The 25,650-nt window shown below is 45.4% G+C and overlaps 1 protein-coding gene across 1 annotated transcript in view; it reads left to right on the top strand.

Annotated features, from left to right (window-relative positions):
* The window catches only part of PRKCG (protein kinase C gamma), a 1,201,807-nt gene extending 1,198,695 nt beyond the window's left edge, over positions 1 to 3,112 (top strand). The window contains exon 18 of the mRNA XM_078650936.1: positions 2,742 to 3,112. Coding sequence (XP_078507062.1) covers positions 2,742 to 2,930 — 189 coding nt within the window. The 3' untranslated portion in view covers positions 2,931 to 3,112. The remainder of the gene's footprint in view (positions 1 to 2,741) is intronic.
* The last annotated feature ends 22,538 nt before the right edge of the window (positions 3,113 to 25,650 follow it).

The raw sequence follows: 25,650 nt of genomic DNA, 5'->3' as shown, positions 1-25,650 counted from the left end.
GATATCCGACGGTGCTTGGCGATAAAAAAAATGTCGCTAAGCTTCTTTAGCGATAAATATCGCTAGTTGTTGATAATATGCCCCATAGCAACAAATAAAACACTGCAAAACACTAAAGACCCATGCAAGACAGCAAAAGACCAAACACAATGACACAATGATAGTCCCTAATCCCTGAGCATTTCAATCCAATATCCTCTTACTTCCTCGGAGCAAGGAGCTGCGTCTGCACTGTTTGTACAGAGCTGATGCCTAAGGCATTCAGGCCCTCATTACAAGTGGTAGCATTCCCACTGGAGCGTTAACCCCCAGGTGGATACCGCTACAGGCTGGTGTCTGTGAGCTCGGGAATTCTGGGTCTGCAAAAAACAGACTTGGTAATTCTAAGGGAGCAGGAAGGCACAAAGCTTCGGATTTTTTATGTGCAGATGTCCACCCCGCGAAACCACTGCAGGGACAGAAGCAGGGGCTGAGGATAGGAGCACAGTTCAGATTTGTTAATGTACTTATTTATTTTGGGAGTTTTATATAGCACAAACTCGACCCAAAGATATTGGAGCACTTTTCATTAGCAGCAGTTGCAATTTTTTTAATAGGAACCTACTAAACCCCATTTTGTAGAAGTGGGTAACATTAGCACACTGACTTCTATCTAAAGCATTGGTATTTTGTGAGCCAACCAACGTATTAATAGGTTGGTTCACAAAATATGGATTCATAGTGGGTCACAATTTGACCTACCTCATTAATATGCATGAGGTAGGTCGCAAATTGAGACCCTCAACAACTCGTTAAAGTCTCAGTCATGGTGGCCTACTGGATGCAGCAAATCACCATCTTTGCATTTGCTGTTAAATAAAGCAATCTTTTTTTTTTTACAAAAAATATAAATCTGTATTTGTAAAGCGCTAACTACTCACTCTTACGGGTCTCAATGTCGTGGAAATTAAGGGGCATATTATCAAGCAGGGCGTTGAAATGATCGCTGTTTTAGCGGCAGAAAACTGCCGCTAAAGCGGAGATAATGGGCTTGATAATATGCCCTGGAGAATTCCAATAGAAGCCCATGTTCACACCAGAACATGAGTTTCTATTGGAATTCACAAGGCCATATTATCAAGCCCATTATCGTCGCTTTAGCGGCGATTTTCTGCAGCTAAAACTGCGATAATTTTTAACGCCCTGCTTGATAATATGCCCCTAAGTGAGCTATTGCCCAGAGTCACATGGTGCTGAGCTGAGCTGCCGCCGGAGCCGGGGATCAAAACGTAAACCCTGTGCGCCGAAGTCGGCTTCCCTGGCCGCTGCACCACACCTCTCATCTCAACTAAATGCAGTTCATTTTCCTAAAAGGAAATTCATTTAACAAAGAAAAAGCTATTGTAAACATTTAGTGCAAGCAGTAGTCCCTAGCACCACTGCCTGCTCGTAAAAAAATGTTTTTGTTGACATTCACAAAGGAGAAGGTGCTCCTTGGGAACCCCTTCAAGTTTGCTTATGATTGTCACTACTAGTGATTTGGTGTCAAAAAGTTAATGTTTTTCGACTGGATTTTGGTCGCAAGATATTAAAATATTAGCTAACGAATCTGTATTTGTAAGGGACGACCTTTACATACCCCTTCCAAATGCCAACAAAAACTGCAATTCTGCTACCGAATCACAATATGGGAAGGGGACATTTAAAAAATCCATTTCGCAGTTGCAAAGGCTCAAATTTGACCTTTGCGACCATAGAATTAATTGATACATCAGGCTCGAGAAAAGTAAAAAAAAGTTTTAGGCACGCAGAGATTAAGTGATTTTCCGAGAGTCACAGGATATTGAGCCTGTCGGCCGAGACTCACACCTGGTTCCCCAGTATCAAAGTTGACAGCTTTGTCCAGAATGCCACATCCTCTCCACCTGCCCGTGCCATACCACATGGGAAGCACACAATGCTATCCCCCCCCCTCACCCCCAAGGGTCCTTCCCGGCCCACTGACTCCCTGTCTCCATTCTCTCAATGAATCCAGGTCTGATGTGAGTACATACCCGGCCTAATCCAGACCCAGAGGCCCGAAGCTGTGGTCCATGTCCTACAGTTCACGCACCTGCTTCAAGACCTGCATGAGGGTGCATGCTATGCAAACTAAGGGTTTTCTATCAGTGGTTCGACTGCCTCCTACCCATCCCACAGCTGTGATGTCAGGTGCAAGCCCTGCTCCTTTAAAAGAAGGAAGACCAAAAGCCCTTTTATTGCCCAGGGCTGGTAGCTCGATCATCCCTGTCCTCCTCCCTTCCCAGAGCACACCACAGGGGAGCATACAATGCCCCCCTACACCCGGACTGACGCTACCAAGCCAGAACCCTGAACCCATGACTATCCAGTCCCCCGATCCTCAAAGGGTCTCCAGCTGACATTTTGCTACCTGCTTTGAACTTATGGGAAATGTTAATTTTTCATTGGAACTAGGGGGAAAAGCACAGGAAAAGTACCTGGTATTACCGGGTCCCATGTGGACAACTCTTGTTTTTGCAGGATTCCGCCTTTACTATCTCCCCTCGGGTATCTCCTGAACCAAAATCCTGCAAATGCAAAATGAGGAACTAACTGTTCATTAAATATGAGTTGTCATGGTGGTCAAGTGGGATGAGATGATCACTTTATAGACCTGTCCTCTAGTCAAATTTCAGGATCAAAAAAGGTTACCTTGCCCTGTTTCTCTTCTTCTTTCTTACTGTCTTTTTTTCTCCTTACAGTGTGGCAGGAGCGGGGAAAATTTCGACAAGTTCTTCACTCGAGCTATCGCCATGCTAACTCCACCGGACCAGATGGTACTGGCAGGCATTGACCAGAGCGAATTCCAGGGCTTCACTTTCATCAACCCGGAATTCATTCACCCTTCCCTGCACAGCCCACACAGCCCGGTGCCTGTCTCTGTGGTGTGAATGCAAGGGCATCCCTGGCAAAGGGAGGAATTGAAGAACCCCCTTTTACCCTAACCCCTACCCGAGCATCAATGTCTCCACTCACCCCCATTGGCCAGCATGGCATACCACGTGGCAATAGCTTCTGATGTCCCCCTTGCCCATCTCTTCCGTTCCATAGAGTGGTGAAAGCCTTCCAATGTCTGTTCCCAAGTTTTTGACTGCCATGCAAATATAATGATACCAGATTCTGAGCTGGCAGCACCGAGTGGCAAAGGTTAATGACGCCTACTGATGTCTTCCCTGTTGGACTAATTTAGAACTGAAGAACTGATGCATATTTGAGTGGTGGAGAACTGAGAGTTCAGTTATGAGAGTGGATCTTAATTGCATCAACAGAACATACATTCAAGATGGTGTCTCTTGCACAGCGATATGGAGTTTTTAGCTGAACCATCTAGCTGGAAACAAATTGAAAACCCAACAGTGAGATGTTTAGGTTAGCTTCATATTAAAGGATCTAATGGAATTTATGTGCCAATGACAGGAGACTATGCTTTTGATCTTGCTTAATTCTGTGCTACACTAAATTTGTATGAAAAGGCCTAGGAGAACGCACTGTCAAAAGAGAAGACCTTCAGGCGGATTTCTTTGTCAACCTGTGCCTAATGCTAGAAGGTGCATTGTCAAAAGAGGTGCTTGGGTTGATCTCTGCACCACATGAAGATCACACAAGGACAGCTAACATTAATGGATGTCTGTGTCCACCCACAGTAGATATCATAAAAGCCAAGCATGGAGGAGGCAAAAACTGCATTTTTGTCTCCATGTAGGGGAATGTAACGCGATTTTAATGAAGAATCACTGAAATTGAATGGATTTGTGCAGAGGGATACATTTCTTGGAACACTTACAAAAATAATATGTCACAATCTATGGCTTGTAGAGGTCTTCCGCGAGAAGAAGAACCTATTCTGGATTTATTTGTGCAAGTAGAATGAACATACACATAAGTATTCTAGATATTACATTTGAATCTCTTTGGGCTCTTTCTACGTAATCCTCCTTATTTGCAGATCTATGCCATATTTAAACAGTTTTGGGTAATCATCGAGTGACACAAAGACCTTAACTGTTATTATTTGCAGCTACCCATGATGAATTTTATATTTCCTCCTATGGTTTCAGGCTTCCATCAACCCTGCCATGCACCCCTCTATTGAGTGATGTAGTGCATGTGAAATGTTGATGTACATACACATTCCCGTGGTGTCTTGCAAGTACTCAGACTATCAAAATGCTTCTACCTTCAACCCTTCTATGTTCAACCCTTGTTTTAGTGCATTGGCTGGTTGTTCAACTCCACCCATCTGACTTATGTGGTTTCTCCCTGCCTGGCTTTTCAGTAGACAAGCTGTGCTTTGTTTTCTGTTGTGTAGGTTTTGCGGTCTGCTCAATTGCCAGTAGAATATTAGTAACATACCCAACTTCATGGACATAATCCATCTTCCCCAGTACACTTCATTGATCACTGACACCTGACATCTGGGTCTTCTCTGCAGTGGTTTCTGTTCATAGGACATTTCCCTTCCTTCCACCCAATGAACAAAGAATCCTATATTGTAGCTATTGTAATTAATTTTGTTGTGGGCTTACCAGTCCTTTCTGTCTCTATCTAATGGCTCATGATCCAATCAGGCCTAAGGGCAATAATGCACAGAGCCTGTCCATCTATTGCTTCAATGAGGTGGAACGGCTGCTGAGCCACCATCAACACTATTTTGAACGGTTGTGCTCTGTGGGATGGCGTGTGTGTCCCACATGTAGTTATGCACATCACAATCATAGATTGATGGGTAGAAACAGTTGTGACCCAACTCCTCCGTGTCAGAAGATGACACAGATCACCAGTGGGATGGAAAAATGTTGAGATATTCTTTCAAGTTGAAGAGTTTCCATAAAATATAACAAAGAGGATAGATCAGGTGGGAAATTTGTGGTTAAATGTTATTCCATTAAGGGTTTGTGAACTTCAGACCTTGAAAGAATTGAAAGAAATAGAGCTGGGAGACACTTGAGCTGGTCACAAATACTTCTTTTGTATCATTCATCAATGCGCCCCCGAGCATCTACTCTGAGTGCATGCCTGTGTGGACGCGGTGGGAGATGGGGGTTATATCCCATCTCCCCACTTTTGCTTGACAGTCTAATTCCGCCATTTGGTCGTGGGCTAGCTATTTCTACACTCGTGCTCACACATCCTCCAGAAGGCAGGCCATGTGGAAATGCACAACTTCATAAGTAGGAAAGAGATGGGGTCTACTGGATGTAACCAACTGTGGACTCAGAGGACCTGGGCTCTAATCCCTGCTGCTCGACAGATGGTGGCCACGGTCACAGTGTTTTACCTTTATGTGTTTCAATCTTTTTTGGGTGTTTGAAGGTCGGATACTCATAAAATAGGAGTTTAATCAATACTCATCTGTAAATTTGTACATTTCTTGCAATAGGTCTGGAAATTTTTGCGCCCTGTATTTAGTGTGAATGCATAGTGTCTGGAACAGTAGCAGCATGATCTAATTAAATGCGTGTGTTTGTGCCTATTAAAGAAAGATCCGATTGTGTGTTATAGAAAAATCTGAATTTATGAACGTGTACAGAAAAGACTGGATTCGAAGATTTAGCAAATAATGTCCCAAAAAAGCAATATCGCAGTCCACCTCACTTATAGTAAAAAGTGGACGTGCCATGTTTTTTCTCTGATCTCTATCTAAATTGTTACGTATTCTTTGTTTAAAAAATGTGAATGCAGCTTTCTTTTCTGAATTCATTTTAGAGTTTGTTGATTGTTTTACCAGTATGGGTTTGGTTGGAGGCATTTCGGATTATTTCTGGAACATGGCTTCTCTATTTTTGTGATTTGTGTCAAAGTAGATTAACCAACAAACAATCTAAGTGAAACATTCTCCTCCTTCATTATAGAGGGCACAAAATATTGAGCTCTGAATAGAGAATGTAATGAGGAGCCCAGGAGACTCCGATATCTCACAGATGGGGACCCCGGAAAGGTGGAGCACACCCATTCCCCCTTGAAAGGTGGCGCACGCCCATGCCGGAGGGATCTGCAGAGGCATACATTACACCACTGCTCCTACATATTTTGCCTAGATTTGTTAGAGGATACAAAACAAATGCATTATTTATTGATTATTTTTCATATATCTGTAAAAAATACCCTGTGCCATACATTATAAAGATATTACAAATCACAGATCAAGGCCTAAGGCAGGTGGTGCTTTGTTCCTTGTAATACATAGTCAAACAATCACCCTTGCAACAACCCACTTAAAATCTTGGTGTCTTGCTCTTTCATATAAAAGAGAGAGGCAGGTTGCAAAAATGAGTAATTAAAGGGGAACCCGCAGCATGAAATTAAATGCCCCATAAAAAAGGTAAGTCATTAGTAGCAAAAATAGACTAATTTTAAGACAGGTTAAAAAATGCTGTAGCTCAGAATGCGTAGAAACATGCAGATACATTCTATCTCTCCAGTAATGACCTATAGCATGCACCTAATAAACATGTCCCCTATTAATATTTCCTTTCTGCTGATCACTATTCATTGTAGAAAAACAGAGCAGAAGAAGATCACTGTTGTAATTCAGACCACGTGCTGTGGAAGGATTCCCGGTGTTTTCTTGGCCCTTGCTTTCCTCTGCTGATAGTACATCAGTAGCCAGTGATGCAGTGACATCTATACATCCGGGGGAGCTGTGATGCACCTACATTGAGCAGCAATCCTCCACTCATTGATTTACATTAGAGTTCTACCACTGGACAATCATATACAAAGTGTCAATACAGTGGCTTAATGCATGCTAATTAAGATGACATATCCAAGGCTTTTAAAAGGCAACATTTCTTTGCTAGTTTCATACCCTTGCGGCCAACTTTATGGCTGTCAGAAAAGGCTGCGCTTGGATATTTTGGGAGACATAAGGACTCTAATTTTGTACTCAAAATCTTTTTTATTGAGTTATTACAAAACATTACAGTAATTCAGCATGCTTATTAAAAGTACAAAGATTGAGGCAGAGGCGCATTTGGACGATCAATACAGACAATAGCATAGCACGATCATAGCGGAAGGGTCTCCCTAACAAGCGAAGGGCACGGGTGAGCGTTGTCAATGTCTAAGTGAGGCAAAGAGTATCATATTATGTGTGATGGGATTGAGTAGGGAGACACCCGTCCACCTGCACTCCTTCCAAATAGGCAAGGGGCAAAGGACCCTGCATCTTACTATATATCTGAGGGATGTATAATGTTACAACGCATACTTTTACAACGCATGCCTTTACAACGCATTTTTTACAACGCAAAATCCTTTACAACGCATTCTATTACAACGCATGCCATTACAACGAATTTTCTAAAAACTACCATTACAATGCATTCCATTACAATGCATACTACCTTTACAATGCATACCATTACAACGCATACCATTACATTGCATGTATGGTAAGTATTGGATATTATAGGGGTAAAAATTACTATTCTAACTCCAGTGGGTGCAACAGTAGGGTAAGTGTTGGATAGTGTAGGGGTAAAAATTACTATTCTAACTCCAGGGGGTGCAACAGTAGGGTAAGTGTTGGATAGTGTAGGGGTAAAAATTACTATTCTAACTCCAGGGGGTGCAAAAGTAGGGTAAGTTTTGGATAGTGTAAGGGTACTATGCGTTGTGATGGTATGCGTTGTTACGGTATGCGTTGTAATGACTGCGTTGTAATGGCATGCAATGTAATAGATCTTGCGTTTTAAAAGTTTTGTTGTAATGGTAGTGCGTTGTAAAAGTTGGGTTGTAAAGGTTGTTTCCCATATCTGAGTTATAGGTGGAGGACCCCTGGGTAAGGGATGTGGGACCCCCCCAGCTATCGTGTCTTGATGTTAGAACTAAAGGGCCAAGTGACTCAACATAAAAACATGGAAAGAAAAGGGAGAGAAAAATAACTAAACATAACAAAGAGGTCTCCAGTTGGGATGTAAAAAGGACGGTGCCATCAAGGGGGGGGAGAGGCAGAAGAAAGAGAGGGAATAGCTCTGGGTCCTAGTTTTGGCCCCTGGTATGACCCATTAACCCGTTGGACGCTCATGGCGAGCTCAGCTAGTCATGAGCCACGGTGCTCGTGTGCTCATAACGAGCTGAGCTCGTCATAACGGTCCAAACGCTCGCACGCTGGGCTAATTCCCCCGCTGTGCTGAACGTTCTATGAAAACAGGTGTGGCCGTGACGAGCTCAGCTCGTCATGAGCACACGGCCACCGTGGCTCATGATGAGCTGAGTTCGTCAATAGCACCGGGGCGTAGTGCGCGCACCCCCAGACAGCAGGGGAATTAGCCCCGTGGCCAACCTAGTTAAACAAATGGAGGGCACAAAGCCTGGGCGGTTGGAAGCATAGATATTGTAGGCAGGACATTGAATCTATAAGAGGCGTTCAGAGGTACAGACTTTTTTTGTTAGAGAAGGATAGCTTATGGTTCAATTGCTCCATTGTCAGGGTGTCCCACAAGGAAACATCCATTACAACGCAGTCATTACACCGCACTGCTTTTACAATGCAACTGCCTTTACATCGCATGTCATTACAACGCATGCCATTACAACGCATGTCACTACAACGCATGTCACTACAACGCATGTCATTATAATGCGTACCATTACAACAGATGCCATTACAACGCATTATAAGAAAAGTAATGGGGATTTTTTTGTTTCAGGGTGGGTATGGGTTTTTGGGTAGATGGGAATAGTAATTTTTACTCCTACACTATCCAACACTTTCCCTACTGTTGCACTCACTGGAGTGGGAATAGTAATTTTTACCCAACGCTATCCAACACTTTCCCTACTGTTGCACTCACTAGAGTGGGAATAGTAATTTTTACCCATACACTATCCAGCCCTTACCCTCCTGTTGCAATCACTGGAGTGGGAATAGTAATTTTTACCCCTGCACTATCCAACACTTTCCCTACCATTGCACTCACTGGAGTGGGAATAGTAATTTTTACCCATAAACTATCCAGCACTTACCCTACTGTTGTACTCACTGGAGTGGGAATAGTAATTTTTTTCCCTACACTATCCAACACTTACCCTAATGTTGCCCTAAAAGTATTATGCGTTATAATGGTATGAGTTGTAATGGTATGCGTTGTAATGGAATGCGTTGTAATGGTAGTTTTTAAAAATACGTTGTAATGGCATGCGTTGTAATGGCATGCGTTGTACAATCATGCGATGTAATGGCAGCTGTGATGTAAAAACTGTGTTGTAAAAGCATGCGTTGTAATTGTTTGCGTTGTAACGTCATATATTTGTCCAAGAGCCTTGTGAATCAAGAGGTCACAGAAAGAGCTGTGGGGTACTTCCAGGCTAAGGCTCTGAGTTGTTTAGCTGCACTAGTCATGTGCTGTGTGAAATACCAGTCTGCATGTGTCATTGATTCCAGCGTCATTGGCCAAATGCCCAGGTTAACCGTGTGATAGTCTGCTGGAATCGGGTAGCCCAGGGCACCTTTGATGTGGCTCAGAATCTCCCAGCAAAATATGGCGCTAGGTGGGCATGCCCACCATATGTAGTGAAAGTCACCCACCTGTGCCCCACATCTCCAGCACAAGGCTGACGTTGCAGGATAGATAGAATGCAATTGGGAAGGGGTATATTACCAATTCAGCATAATCTTGTAGGCTGCCTCCTGGTGGGGAATGCTTCTGTGAGTTTGGGAAATTTACCCCACAGTAACTACGACTGTTTCCTAGATATGTCCTTGTGTGTTATCAGGGGCTCCTATCATCTGATAGGGATGGCTGGGTATGAGGTGTGATTGTTGCAATACGGCATATGTCTTCGAGACAAGGCCTTGTGTGCCCCCAAAGCTATGGACCAGAGTTTCAAAGGGTGTGAGGGAGCAAGAGGCCACCAAGGTATAGAGTGGGGGGGTTCAGTGCCCAATGAAATAGTTGGAAATATTAATGTAGTGATTTTTTTGGGTTGCATGCTATCATAGAATTTAGGGAGGGGAACGTGGTTAGGCTCTTCTTGGAGGCTAGTTTGTCCCATATCTCCAGAACTGTCCGGGTTAGGGTAGCTATACATGTACTTCGGGACAATGCTGCTTTAGGAGCAAATCCAGGTCCCACAGCTGTCTACATACAGGCTAACGCTCAATCCATGTGTACTCAGTGCTTTTCACTTTCTCTGAACGCCCACCCCTAGATGAAGTGTGGGTGGGCAGCCCAATTGTAGCCTTAGAGATTAGGACAGGCAAGTCTGCCACGATTCCTAGGGAGCATGAGCAGGGCGTTAGATATGCGGGCCTCTTTCCTTTCCAAATAAAGGAACTCTTTTAATGTTCTATGCTGGTATGGGCGTAGATAGCGACTGCAAGAGATAAAGAAACCTGGGAAGGAGGTTCATTTTCACAACATTGATGCAACCCAACCAGGAGATGTAGAGAAGCCTCCGGCACCGGAGGTCTTCCAGGATTGCATTGCGGTAGCAAGGCCAATTGGCCTGCCCACGTCCATGTAGAGAGGGACTTGGTGTTGGTGAGGCCAAGATATTGGATGGAGTGGGGTGTCTAGTGGAAAGAGGCTAACGTCTGTAGGTGTTGAAGGTGCTGCTGTGGGATGGTCAGGTTGTGCCCTTGCGATTTGCCATGTTGATCCTACAGCTGGAGAATATCTCGACTGCTCATAGGGCATGAACTTCTGGAGTTAGAGTGACACGGAGGTCAACAGCAAACAATAGGACATGGTGTTCCTGACCACCGAAGGGAATGCCTGTTATGGCCTGGGATTGCCTAAGGTGAATAGCTAAGGACTCCACCGCAAGGGCAAATAGTAGGGGCTACAAGAAGCAACCCTACTGAGTGCCCCAGGACAGTTGGAAGGAGTGAGTCGACAGGCCATTGACCAAAATTGTCACAGTGGGTGCCACATAGGAGGCTATAATTTTGCTGATCATATTGGGGCCTAGGCCTATTTTCAGGACAACTGCTAGCAAGAAAGTTCAGCTCACCCTATCAAAGTCCTTTTCGGTATTGAGGGAGAGGAGGAGAGCAGGGATCTTCTACCTGTTTACCTTTTCTACTAGGTGGGCAAGACGCCGACGTTGTTGAGCCCTGTCTATGCTTCACAAATCAGACCAGTTCTGGATTGACTAAACCAGGCAGAAGGGTTTCCAGGTAACTGGCCAGCATTTTAGTGTAAATTTTGCAATCAGTTTTTAATAATGTTATTGGGTGGAAGGATGAACAAAGGGTCTGGTCCTTACCCGACTTGGGTATGAGCATGATCTCTGCAGTGGACATTTTCAGCACGAGGTCAGTGATGTGGGAAGGTGGTCTTGCAATTGTGGAAAGACGACCATGTAAAAAGCAAACGTTAGGCCATCAGGGCCTGGAGACTTTCCCTTCGGGAGTTCTCTAAGGGCCTACGGAGTTTGTCTATTGAGAAGGGCTCCTTCAAGTCATGGGCAGAGTGGGCATTGAGAGGCTGCCAAGGGTAGTCTCACAGGTAGGAATCAATTGAAGCTTTATTTTCTCCCCCACTAGCGCAGAGATGTTGGTAGTAGGCCCAGAAGGCCTCCTGTTTGTCCGTTTCCCTGGTGGCCCAGCTGGATCCCTCCATGAAGATCTTGGAGATATGGGATTGTGTTTGCTGGTGGCAAAGCCTAAATGCTAAAAGGGTGCTGATGTTATCTCCCCCAATGTAATACCTTTGTTTAAGTATCAATAGTGAGCGCTCTGCTTTGTTTACCTGGTGTGCCTGTGGTGGGCCACTCAATATTGCTAGCATGGTGCATTGCAAGGTATGCTGCTTTTCCATACTATGTAAGGAACGGATAGTCTCGAAATAGCAAACTTCCAGACTAGAGATAAAGGACATAACGCCTCATATGGCTGCTTTGAAACCATCCCACTGTATATGGGATGGGTTGTCCGGGAGGTTGTTGAGCATGAAGTATTCGCTGATATTGTCTTTAATGGAGGCCTTGTCCATTGGGTCATGCAAAAGTTGGGGAGAGAGACATCAGTGTGGAGGGTTGCATGCCACAGTCATGCACTGTGCCCAGGCAAGAACGATGTGTGCATGATCAGAGATGGAAATGTCAGAGATCTGAGTAGAGACCAAGCCTCTCAGGAGAGAATGAATGATGAAGTAGTCACTCGTATCGGGGTAGCGATAACACAGGCATTGACTAGTCCAACGTCTGTCTGCTCTTCTTGAGCAGTCCGGACATTGCATCTGTGCCCTGTGCCCTTAAAGTGCGCTGTATTCCTGTCACGGTCAGGGTACCACACTAAGTTAAAGTGACCCCCCCATTATGAGGTCCCCCATGCAGTACCCAGCTGGTCTTTGAGTAGATTCTGAAGGAACACATCTTGTGAGTGGTTGGGGCCTAAAGGTTGTGAAAAGTCAGGGTGTCCCTACCCTGCTCGATCGTCAGCATTGGGAATCATCCACTCGGATCTCTAGTGATGTTGACTAATTTAGAATAAAAGCGCTTTTGAAGAGGAAGGCAAAACTCACTGTGTTAGTGTCAGTATACGCCCACTATTGGAAGGGGTACCTAGGATGGGCCATGCAGTGGCAGTGTTCCCTGACCTGGTGTGTCTGTTGTAAAAAGATTACACCAGTGTCCTGCTGTAGTAGGTAGCACCAGACCTGCTGTTGTATTCTGGGGGAAGCAAAACCCTTGGGCATGGGGGTACAGAAGCTTCAAATTATGTATGGAACCCATAGCAGCATTGAGGTATGCAGAGTGCAGCAGTAGGGACTCCCATCCTCCACAGGGAACAGCTGTGTAAGGAGGGGGCCCAGCCCACCCTCCTTGAATCCCACAGTGGGAAATGTGAACAGCATGGAGACTTTGAAAAAAATGGAAATGGCAGTCCGAGCATTCGTTTGGCTTCGGCAAGGGATCGTACCATTCTCTGCTTACCGTTCCACTGAAAAAGCAGTCCAAAGGCCATTGATATTTATTTCCCTGGTCTCGCAGCTTCTGCATAATGGGTTTGAAGTCTCGTCTCTTCTTCAGTGTTAATGGGGAGAGGTCTTGGAAGATTTGCATGGTGGGTCTGTGGAATTTGATGTCTGCTTTCCCTCTTGCCTCTTTGAGGATAGCTTCCTTGTCCTGGAAGAAGTGAGCTCTGGTAAGGATGTCCGGGCTGGCGTCAGATGGCCCCCAAAAGACCCCCAGTGAATTTCATGATGCCTTTGCCTTCTGATCCATAGGGGACTCCTCTAATGTGTCACTTTTTGTGGCAACTGCAATTTTTGAAGACCTAATTCTTCACCTGTAGCTCGATCTGCTGCTCCTCCAAGGCATTGACTTGTCTCTATAGTATCTTCTGATCCCCAGCGCGTGAGTCCATTGTGTATTCCAAGTCGTCTACTCTTTCGACCACAGCTGTGACATCTTTGCAAAGGTCATGGAGACAGTACTTAAAGTCTGTTTTCAGAGAGCTTATCTCCTGGTCAATATTGTTCAGGAATTTTTTCATGTAATCCTGTGTGATCAGAAGGGTCGCAATGGATTATAGGGAAGGCTTCGTCTTGCACTTATGTCAACTGTGCTGGATTTGGACCGGAGGGAGACCACAGAAATGTCTCTTGTGGCTTTAGCCATGGGTACAGTAGACAGGCGAACAGGTGCAATCAGTCCAATAGAGCCCCCTAAAGAGGTTATAAGGAATGCAGGCCACAGTTTCTAAGTCAGGTGCCGTGATAGAGAGGGGGGCGTCTTAAGGGACCGCTTCACTGTGTAATGATGGGTAGAACTGTCCCCAATGGGTCGGTGCAGAGAGCTAAAGGCAGGGGGGGTCGCCCATCCAAACAGAGTGAGGCAAAAAAGGCCAGGAAGAGATAGGTGCAGCAACAACAATCAACTTGAGGCAGCGGGCCCCCTGCATCTTCTACAGCCCAGAGGGGTGGGTGCAAACACAACTATAGTCGGATTGTTCACCAGGCAGGGAACAATATGCTAATTTCAAAGGGTAGTACGTCTGGGGGGTCCCAATCTAAGCTCCAAGTGGCTAAGCAGCTCCCGAAATGGGCTCTGCTTGAGTCCAGTGCCGTACCCTCTGCAGGTGCAAGTAGACCGGTCCAAGAAGGAGCCACAACATGGAGTCAGGTGGGAGGCAGAGAGAGACTGGCAAGTGGGCAGCTACACCTAGCAGCCCACGGCCACATCAACCTCGCGCACAGCAGTTAATATAATGCGGATGGGGAAAAGGCGGGTGCTATCGCATTCAAAGCAGGCCCCTGGAGGTCAATCAGGTTCATTTTTTCGTCAATGTGAGGGTGTCAGAGCCTGCAGGACAATGGTGGTTGCATGTGGGAGGAGGAGATCCCACAGGGTCAGGCTTACAGTGTCACGTAGGCTCTGGGACCCCAACTCACTTATATTCTCATACTCTGATTGGGGCCCACACAGGCCTCGCGGAGTTCAAGCTGCGCTGGCGTCTCTAAAAAACTGAGACGGGGGCAGACAAAAGCACACTCAAAACGGGCCCCAGAAGTCGAGCAATCTCTCTCTCATGTCCCCGCCGCGGTGCCAGAGCCATCAGGGCAGAGTTGGGTATAGGCAGGGTGGGAGGCACAAATGTAATGAAACATGTAGTGCCCCATAGGCCTTAGGGTCCGCTCGCTCTGAAGGGGAGGCCAGCTCAGTTGCCCCTCGCCTCGCTGTGGAGCTCCCTCAGCACAATCTTCATTGCCCCAGGCCGGTCGGGCTCTGTGCGGTTTAAACAGTCCTGATGTCTCCTAGGCGTGGCAAGGAATTCATCTAGGAGGTCGCCCCCCCATCCCGATGCAGTTGGGCCACAAGGTCAAGCCACCGACCGGGACACTGATGTGGTGGGAGCAGCAGGCAGTGCTCACATGCGGGGCCCCATTTACTCCTCTCCGGGGCCGAATACCACTGTTTCTGGCAATCACAGTAGGAGGGAAGAGGCCCCCCGACCCTAGTAGTGTTGCGGGCGTGGTCCTCGGTCTGACTCACTGCCCCTTTCCAGCAAAGGTTGAGTCAAGATGGCGCTTCTTCCCCGAGGTAGGACGAGCGCAGTGATTTCTGCAGTGGTGAGCGGGGGCCGGGCGAAGTCAGCAGGTTACAGCGGGTCGCGGTCCCACACCGATTCCATCTTGACACAACTGGTTGTCTATTGAGCCTTATACATGCTTTAGGGCCCCGAGAAGCCAGAGCTTGGATAATCAGCGTCCTACTCCTTTCCCAGTTAGGCCACACCCCAAGACTTTAATCGCCTCCAAGCCAAGCTTCCATTTTTCCTCTAGAATATGTTCTGTGGACAAGACACCAGTCCAGAAGCGATTTAAAATGCACTATTTCTTTCTTTCTGATTAAAAATGTTTACGTAAGTAACCCGGGAACGGATTTACAGGTGTATCTCTAAAATGTAACCTGCTTAAGAAACAGACCAGAAGTGGGTGAATAATGAGGCAGGGTAGTTCTTTTTGATGATAATTCATTATGATAACTTCTTTCTGCATTTGATTCTCTAACATGTATCAACCTGAACCTGTGTTCTTTCTAAATTTCACATATATTCCCACTTCAGGTCTTCCTCTTCTCACAGTCCTGTTTTGCTCTAAGGGGAGAGGCAACCAGAAGTTAAATGTTGTATTTCATTGTTGTTTTTCTTTTCTTTTGGTTAATGCCTTGGTATTGCAGGATGTGGGTAGGTTGACATCCTCTGTATATAGTGGTGAGGCAGGGAGAGGAATTCGGCCATATGTAGTGAACTTTTTTGTTGATTCTAGCTTGGTAGAACCATTCATTTCTGGAAAGGAGATGTTCATCTCACCCAGTAAGGACTGGGACGAGGAAGATGATCTAGGAGGTAAGGTATTGTTGGCAGCACCTCATGGATTAGGAGAGCTGTCAAATGTTTCATGCTGGCAAACTTACTCCTGCATCGCTGCCTGTCATGTGTCTCGGGTAGTAAGGGTCATTACATTATGATTCAGTAAGCTTTTAGCAGACTACAATCAATCTCATGCTTGGAAACAGTACAAATGTACGCGTGCATACAATGTGTACAATTGACAAAATTATGCATTAATATAATTTGCTCCAAATTGCCTTGCCTCACATACATTTTGCCATAAAGTGCCCCAAATAATGCATTTTTTTAAATGTATGAAGGATAGAGTAATGTATAAGAAAAACATAATTGCCAATTTGTTTTAAAAGAAATGTAACGTGACAATAAATTGAGAATTAGTGAATTGTGTATAGCACACAATCCTGGTTTTATAAAAAATCAAGCAAATCCTGCCTGTAAAGCATATCGTTAGACAATACATACATTTTGCATGAATCACAAATAAATGTATTTGAATTTGCAAAAACTGGTAACTTATACATGTTTCATTAGCCTAAGTTTGAAAAAGAAATGTTCTTCTTTGCAGCCCTGTAGGAACGTTACCACAATGTTCTAATCCAGAAGTCGAGTTTTTCTGGTTTATTCCTCGATTTTGCCTTATTTGTGTTTCTGTTCACCATAGAAATTAGATTTTAACATAATATGTATCCTAGTCTCTGAAACTTAAATCCCTCCCTTGTTCATAGAATTATTTTCCGATATCAGGAGTGCTGTTATTTGATGGTTTTGGTGCGTGTCATGGATAATGTAAATGAGCTCTTGCTCTAAAATCAAACCTACATTAATTGAAAAAACACAAACATAAAGCAGATTATATTATTATTAGTAGTAGTAGTAATAACAACAACAACAATATAAATAATTAGCACCATGGACATCTCTGCATGACTAACGTTAAAGAAATGCATGTACCTCTCTAAAACTATTTAATTTGTAGAATCTCGTGTGAGACGTATAGTAGTGTAAATAAAGCAAAGTTAAAGCTGTAGAAAATGTAGGGAGGTTTGTGTGTCTGGGCTAGGCAGTGAAATACAAGAGCCCGCTCATTTTCATTTTCAAATATTTTGAGTCCACGTAAGTGTGAGTGAAATTGTTTCTGCTTATTTATTTTAATAGCTTCTTATTTATAATAGCAGAATTTGTACTGTAGCTGGAATGCATTAAGGGAAATCACTTTTCAATAACGAAAAATAAAAAAGGAGCAAGTAAACATTTGCATGTGTATGTTTACAGTAAACTAGAACAATAAAAACAATGTAAGATAGAAATAATGTTTTGGGGTAAAATTAATCATTTTGATTTATGGAATGGTATACACATACAAAAAGGAAACAGGAATACCTTACATTTCAAATTGGACTAGAAAGTATCTGCAAAAAAGTTGAGCTATTGACTTTAAAAGTAAGCAATCTCTCTACTGTCCAGCATTTGCTCTCTGATAGTTATGGCTTGGACTTAGCCAGAGAAAGTTGTTGTTCTGAGTGTTTAGCAGTTACTGAATCTTCTGTTGGGATTTCTGGAAGAATTTCATCAATTACGGCCAGTGCAGGTAAGCGCGGTGGGGCGGTGGAGCGGTGGTGCTGGGCTGAGCATGGGGTGGGGAGTCGACAGACGACGGAATAGGTTTTATTTATTTATTACATTTTACCTTTTTTGTCATCTTTACACTTCTTACCCTCCCACACTGCCCCGCCCCCACACCGCCCACCACACTTACCTGAGCCGGCTACTGCTGAATTTTATGATAGTTTATTGAATTGATTTTGGAAAGCATAGCAGGTCACATTAATGTCATATGAACATAGGTTACTCTTTTGAATCTAATTAGAAAGAGGGTAGAGGCTTTTCTGAAGAAAGTCCATTTTATTGCGCTGTTTTTGCTTAGAGCTGAGGAATTTGTCACCTGCACCACTCACTTACACAACTCATTCTATTCTGTGGAACTTGTAATCCCTGTTAAATTATTTCAACAAAGAAGATAGTAGATCAAGGCCTGTATTATCATACGGGTGCACTTTCCCTGTTGTGCCATGGTGCACCTTAAAAGAGGTGCTCTGGGCACAAACAGGGAAAGTGCGCCCTATTATGGTGAATGTGCTTCAATAAGGGCAGTAGTGAACTTGCACTGCCCTCGGGCAGCGCTCTCAAATGAAATATGGAGTGGCTGATTCAAAGCTGCTCTGTGTTTCACTGTGCAGGTCCAACAACCCACTTGCACTTTCAAGGGGGGATAAAGAACCCCTTGCAGGAGGGTGCAGTGAGTGGGTACACCCTCCTGCAAGTGGATGTCTGGGGGTCCTTGAGACCCCCATTCTCCCCTCCAGAGGGCTGCCTGTAGGAGGCACACTGGAACTGCACCACCTTTTTGTAGCTAGCGGTAAGTGTGCTTCCTAAAGGCATGTTCGCCTCTGCTGTTCTCACTCAGCGAGAGTGAGAGAGAACATACCCTGTTGTATTCTCCCAAATAATCACTTACTCACAAAAGGGCAACTAGGCAAAAGGAGAAAGGGTGACGTCCAGTGTGGACACTTCGTCATGAACATACCAAAGTGTCTGAAGATATTGGGGTAGACGCCTCACTCACTGAATTGTGGCATGTTTCGTCATCTGTGCCTATCCACAACGTGCCAGGGTGATACCACCAGGGCAAACTCAACAAAAAGGATGGAATGGGATGGGAAGAGAAGAGGAAAAGGCGGATAAGACTCAGTGGGCTAGAGTAGTAGAGGAAAGATAGGAAGCAAAGGGGAGCTATAGAAGATCAGATTTTATTTTTGGAGGGACGGAGGAAGAGGAGACAGTAGCAATCCTATGTTCATCACAAATAAAGTTCCACCACATGGATAATGATCATTTAGAATTATCTTTCCATGATGATAGAATGACCTCAAAAGCTAGAGCAATAAAAAGGTCAAACAATCTAGATTCAGATGAGGCTATATCTATATCAGGCGATAAGGATCCTAGAAAAACATGTATAAAAGATATAGCATTGTTAAACTTAAAAATTGACATGCAAACCTTCCAAATTGAATTCCAAAAGGAAGAAACAGCAGCACATTCATATAATAAATGGATTAATGTTCCTGAAGCATTAGAACAAGACCAACATAAGGGAGAGGAAGTAGGAGAAAATTTACAAATGCTAACAGGAGTAATAACCGCTCTATAATAGACAAAATATAGAGATTGAGTTACACGTGCAGCTGCAGAAACTTTAAATAACTTGGACCAAATTTTCTCCCACATATTAATAGAAAAAGAAACAGATAAATCATTTTCCCAAGTAACTTCAACATTAGATTTAGGACGAATTTGAGCATCAGATAGCAATATGTTATAAACAAGAGCAGCCTTAGGTCTGTGGGTAGAGAATAAAGGATATAAAGGGGACGGAGGTGTTACAGCAGGAAATTCAGTTGGAAGTGAGAAAGTAGCTAAGTAGGATTGAATAGCTGTAGCAATAATAGTGTAATCACCAAAAAGAGCATCAGGAAGTTGGTAACGCAGTTGCAAATCTTGGAAGGGAACAATATTGAAATTATGGAGGAATTGATAAACAAAAGATACATTCTTCTCCTTCCAATATTTGTAGTAAAAAGATTTACCCTTATATTTGAGAAATTTATTATACCAAATAATGGAAGATAAAAAACATTGCAAGGGGTTTACATCTTTAGAAAAGGTATGAGAAATGAGAGTTTGCGAATATTTCAAAATGGGGTATTGAGATATAAAGGAACAGTTGGACATAAAAGCAACATGTTTAAAAGGAAAATTCTTCAAAAGTGAACGTTCAAAAAGAACCCATTTGGGGACTGGCATGGTTAGAAAATCATAAGCTAGTGAAAACGATTGTTTAAGCAGAAAGCTGAATGGTAAGCTTTAAAATGAGGGAATCGGACAGTTTTAGGACGAGTAAGTTTAAGCAAGTAGTCGATTGCTTTCTAAACAACTGGAGGGTCCTATAAACGTTAAATACTCTAGTCCTTGGCAGGAGCTTCAAAGCTTTGTAACCAAAATGAACACATTTCTCTGTAAGTCGAACAGCGGTAGGTGTTCAAAAATATGGAGGGCCTTATTTATGATGGCCTGCGTCACTTTTGCGCTGCTGTTGTGTCACTTTTAGTGACGCTTGCAAAAAACACAGTTGATGGACAGAATGTAGAACAATGTCATACATTCACCCCAGTACAAGGATCTGGGCCACAATCCATCATTTTTTTGCACTCCACACCACCCTGGGTTAGACACTGGCTATATGCAATTCAGCTCTGACCCTGTGCCTCATGGGAACAGTCCAGTCCGAACTACCAAGCCATGTCTTTCCCAGACCGGAATCAAGCATCCAAGGACCGGTTTCTGGCTATCAGCCTTCATCAGCCTGGATAGCTTGACTCCAGTGGTGTGGAGAGCCTGGGACTCACGTCTAAGCATACCCAGCCCACTCGGGGTGAAAATTGCAAAAAACACAGTTGGTGGACAGAATGTAGAACAATGTCATACATTCACCCCAGTACAAGGATCTGGGCCTAAATCCATCATTTTTTTGCACTCCAGACCACCCTGGGTTAGACACTGGCTATATGCAATTCAGCTCTGACCCTGTGCCTCATGGGAACAGTCCAGTCCAAACTACCAAGCCATGTCTTTCCCAGACCAGAATCAAGCATCCAAGGACCAGTTTCTGGCTATCAGCCTTCATCAGCCTGGATAGCTTGACTCCAGTGGTGTGGAGAGCCTGGGACTCACGTCTGAGCATACCCAGCCCACTCGGGGTGAAAATTGCAAAAAACACAGTTGATAGACAGAATGTAGAACAATGTCATACATTCACCCCAGTACAAGGATCTGGGCCTAAATCCATCGTTTTTTTGCACTCCAGACCACCCTGGGTTAGACACTGGCTATATGCAATTCAGCTCTGACCCTGTGCCTCATGGGAACAGTCCAGTCCGAACTACCAAGCCATGTCTTTCCCAGACCGGAATCAAGCATCCAAGGACCGGTTTCTGGCTATCAGCCTTCATCAGCCTGGATAGCTTGACTCCAGTGGTGTGGAGAGCCTGGGACTCACGTCTGAGCATACCCAGCCCACTCGGGGTGAAAATTGCAAAAAACACAGTTGATGGACAGAATGTAGACCAATGTCATACATTCACCCCAGTACAAGGATCTGGGCCTAAATCCATCGTTTTTTTGCACTCCACACCACCCTGGGTTAGACACTGGCTATATGCAATTCAGCTCTGACCCTGTGCCTCATGGGAACAGTCCAGTCCGAACTACCAAGCCATGTCTTTCCCAGACCGGAATCAAGCATCCAAGGACCGGTTTCTGGCTATCAGCCTTCATCAGCCTGGATAGCTTGACTCCAGTGGTGTGGAGAGCCTGGGACTCACGTCTGAGCATACCCAGCCCGCTCGGGGTGAAAATTGCAAAAAACACAGTTGAAGGACAGAATGTAGAACAATGTCATACATTCACCCCAGTACAAGGATCTGGGCCTAAATCCATCGTTTTTTTGCACTCCACACCACCCTGGGTTAGACACTGGCTATATGCATTTCAGCTCTGACCCTGTGCCTCATGGGAACAGTCCAGTCCGAACTACCAAGCCATGTCTTTCCCAGACCGGAATCAAGCATCCAAGGACCGGTTTCTGGCTATCAGCCTTCATCAGCCTGGATAGCTTGACTCCAGTGGTGTGGAGAGCCTGGGACTCACGTCTAAGCATACCCAGCCCACTCGGGGTGAAAATTGCAAAAAACACAGTTGGTGGACAGAATGTAGAACAATGTCATACATTCACCCCAGTACAAGGATCTGGGCCTAAATCCATCGTTTTTTTGCACTCCACACCACCCTGGGTTAGACACTGGCTATATGCAATTCAGCTCTGACCCTGTGCCTCATGGGAACAGTCCAGTCCGAACTACCAAGCCATGTCTTTCCCAGACCGGAATCAAGCATCCAAGGCCCAGTTTCTGGCTATCAGCCTTCATCAGCCTGGATAGCTTGACTCCAGTGGTGTGGAGAGCCTGGGACTCACGTCTGAGCATACCCAGCCCACTCGGGGTGAAAATTGCAAAAAACACAGTTGATAGACAGAATGTAGAACAATGTCATACATTCACCCCAGTACAAGGATCTGGGCCTAAATCCATCGTTTTTTTGCACTCCAGACCACCCTGGGTTAGACACTGGCTATATGCAATTCAGCTCTGACCCTGTGCCTCATGGGAACAGTCCAGTCCGAACTACCAAGCCATGTCTTTCCCAGACCGGAATCAAGCATCCAAGGACCGGTTTCTGGCTATCAGCCTTCATCAGCCTGGATAGCTTGACTCCAGTGGTGTGGAGAGCCTGGGACTCACGTCTGAGCATACCCAGCCCACTCGGGGTGAAAATTGCAAAAAACACAGTTGATGGACAGAATGTAGACCAATGTCATACATTCACCCCAGTACAAGGATCTGGGCCTAAATCCATCGTTTTTTTGCACTCCACACCACCCTGGGTTAGACACTGGCTATATGCAATTCAGCTCTGACCCTGTGCCTCATGGGAACAGTCCAGTCCGAACTACCAAGCCATGTCTTTCCCAGACCGGAATCAAGCATCCAAGGACCGGTTTCTGGCTATCAGCCTTCATCAGCCTGGATAGCTTGACTCCAGTGGTGTGGAGAGCCTGGGACTCACGTCTGAGCATACCCAGCCCACTCGGGGTGAAAATTGCAAAAAACACAGTTGATGGACAGAATGTAGAACAATGTCATACATTCACCCCAGTACAAGGATCTGGGCCTAAATCCATCGTTTTTTTGCACTCCACACCACCCTGGGTTAGACACTGGCTATATGCATTTCAGCTCTGACCCTGTGCCTCATGGGAACAGTCCAGTCCGAACTACCAAGCCATGTCTTTCCCAGACCGGAATCAAGCATCCAAGGACTGGTTTCTGGCTATCAGCCTTCATCAGCCTGGATAGCTTGACTCCAGTGGTGTGGAGAGCCTGGGACTCACGTCTGAGCATACCCAGCCCACTCGGGGTGAAAATTGCAAAAAACACAGTTGATGGACAGAATGTAGAACAATGTCATACATTCACCCCAGTACAAGGATCTGGGCCTAAATCCATCGTTTTTTTGCACTCCACACCACCCTGGGTTAGACACTGGCTATATGCAATTCAGCTCTGACCCTGTGCCTCATGGGAACAGTCCAGTCCGAACTACCAAGCCATGTCTTTCCCAGACCGGAATCAAGCATCCAAGGACCGGTTTCTGGCTATCAGCCTTCATCAGCCTGGATAGCTTGACTCCAGTGGTGTGGAGAGCCTGGGACTCACGTCTGAGCATACCCAGCCCACTCGGGGTGAAAATTGCAAAAAACACAGTTGATGGACAGAATGTAGAAAAATGTCATACATTCACCCCAGTACAAGGATCTGGGCCTAAATCCATCGTTTTTTTGCACTCCACACCACCCTGGGTTAGACACTGGCTATATGCAATTCAGCTCTGACCCTGTGCCTCATGGGAACAGTCCAGTCCGAACTACCAAGCCATGTCTTTCCCAGACCGGAATCAAGCATCCAAGGACCGGTTTCTGGCTATCAGCCTTCATCAGCCTGGATAGCTAGACTCCAGTGGTGTGGAGAGCCTGGGACTCACGTCTGAGCATACCCAGCCCACTCGGGGTGAAAATTGCAAAATACACAGTTGATGGACAGAATGTAGAACAATGTCATACATTCACCCCAGTACAAGGATCTGGGCCTAAATCCATCGTTTTTTTGCACTCCACACCAGCCTGGGTTAGACACTGGCTATATGCAATTCAGCTCTGACCCTGTGCCTCATGGGAACAGTCCAGTCCGAACTACCAAGCCATGTCTTTCCCAGACCGGAATCAAGCATCCAAGGACCGGTTTCTGGCTATCAGCCTTCATCAGCCTGGATAGCTTGACTCCAGTGGTGTGGAGAGCCTGGGACTCACGTCTGAGCATACCCAGCCCACTCGGGGTGAAAATTGCAAAAAACACAGTTGATGGACAGAATGTAGAACAATGTCATACATTCACCCCAGTACAAGGATCTGGGCCTAAATCCATCTTTTTTTGCACTCCACACCACCCTGGGTTAGACACTGGCTATATTCAATTCAGCTCTGACCCTGTGCCTCATGGGAACAGTCCAGTCCGAACTACCAAGCCATGTCTTTCCCAGACCGGAATCAAGCATCCAAGGACTGGTTTCTGGCTATCAGCCTTCATCAGCCTGGATAGCTTGACTCCAGTGGTGTGGAGAGCCTGGGACTCACGTCTGAGCATACCCAGCCCACTCGGGGTGAAAATTGCAAAAAACACAGTTGATGGACAGAATGTAGAACAATGTCATACATTCACCCCAGTACAAGGATCTGGGCCTAAATCCATCGTTTTTTTGCACTCCACACCACCCTGGGTTAGACACTGGCTATATGCAATTCAGCTCTGACCCTGTGCCTCATGGGAACAGTCCAGTCCGAACTACCAAGCCATGTCTTTCCCAGACCGGAATCAAGCATCCAAGGACCGGTTTCTGGCTATCAGCCTTCATCAGCCTGGATAGCTTGACTCCAGTGGTGTGGAGAGCCTGGGACTCACGTCTGAGCATACCCAGCCCACTCGGGGTGAAAATTGCAAAAAACACAGTTGATGGACAGAATGTAGAACAATGTCATACATTCACCCCAGTACAAGGATCTGGGCCTAAATCCATCGTTTTTTTGCACTCCACACCACCCTGGGTTAGACACTGGCTATATGCAATTCAGCTCTGACCCTGTGCCTCATGGGAACAGTCCAGTCCGAACTACCAAGCCATGTCTTTCCCAGACCGGAATCAAGCATCCAAGGACCGGTTTCTGGCTATAAGCCTTCATCAGCCTGGATAGCTAGACTCCAGTGGTGTGGAGAGCCTGGGACTCACGTCTGAGCATACCCAGCCCACTCGGGGTGAAAATTGCAAAAAACACAGTTGATGGACAGAATGTAGAACAATGTCATACATTCACCCCAGTACAAGGATCTGGGCCTAAATCCATCGTTTTTTTGCACTCCACACCACCCTGGGTTAGACACTGGCTATATGCAATTTAGCTCTGACCCTGTGCCTCATGGGAACAGTCCAGTCCGAACTACCAAGCCATGTCTTTCCCAGACCGGAATCAAGCATCCAAGGACCGGTTTCTGGCTATCAGCCTTCATCAGCCTGGATAGCTTGACTCCAGTGGTGTGGAGAGCCTGGGACTCACGTCTGAGCATACCCAGCCCACTCGGGGTGAAAATTGCAAAAAACACAGTTGATGGACAGAATGTAGACCAATGTCATACATTCACCCCAGTACAAGGATCTGGGCCTAAATCCATAGTTTTTTTGCACTCCACACCACCCTGGGTTAGACACTGGCTATATGCAATTCAGCTCTGACCCTGTGCCTCATGGGAACAGTCCAGTCCGAACTACCAAGCCATGTCTTTCCCAGACCGGAATCAAGCATCCAAGGACCGGTTTCTGGCTATCAGCCTTCATCAGCCTGGATAGCTAGACTCCAGTGGTAAGGAGAGCCTGGGACTCACGTCTGAGCATACCCAGCCCACTCGGGGTGAAAATTGCAAAATACACAGTTGATGGACAGAATGTAGAACAATGTCATACATTCACCCCAGTACAAGGATCTGGGCCTAAATCCATCGTTTTTTTGCACTCCACACCAC

This window comes from Lissotriton helveticus, chromosome 7 (assembly GCF_964261635.1).
Source record: "Lissotriton helveticus chromosome 7, aLisHel1.1, whole genome shotgun sequence".
NCBI classification, from domain to species: domain Eukaryota; kingdom Metazoa; phylum Chordata; class Amphibia; order Caudata; family Salamandridae; genus Lissotriton; species Lissotriton helveticus.
Note: the sequence above shows the minus strand (reverse complement) of the source record. Positions and strands in the feature narration are given on the sequence as shown.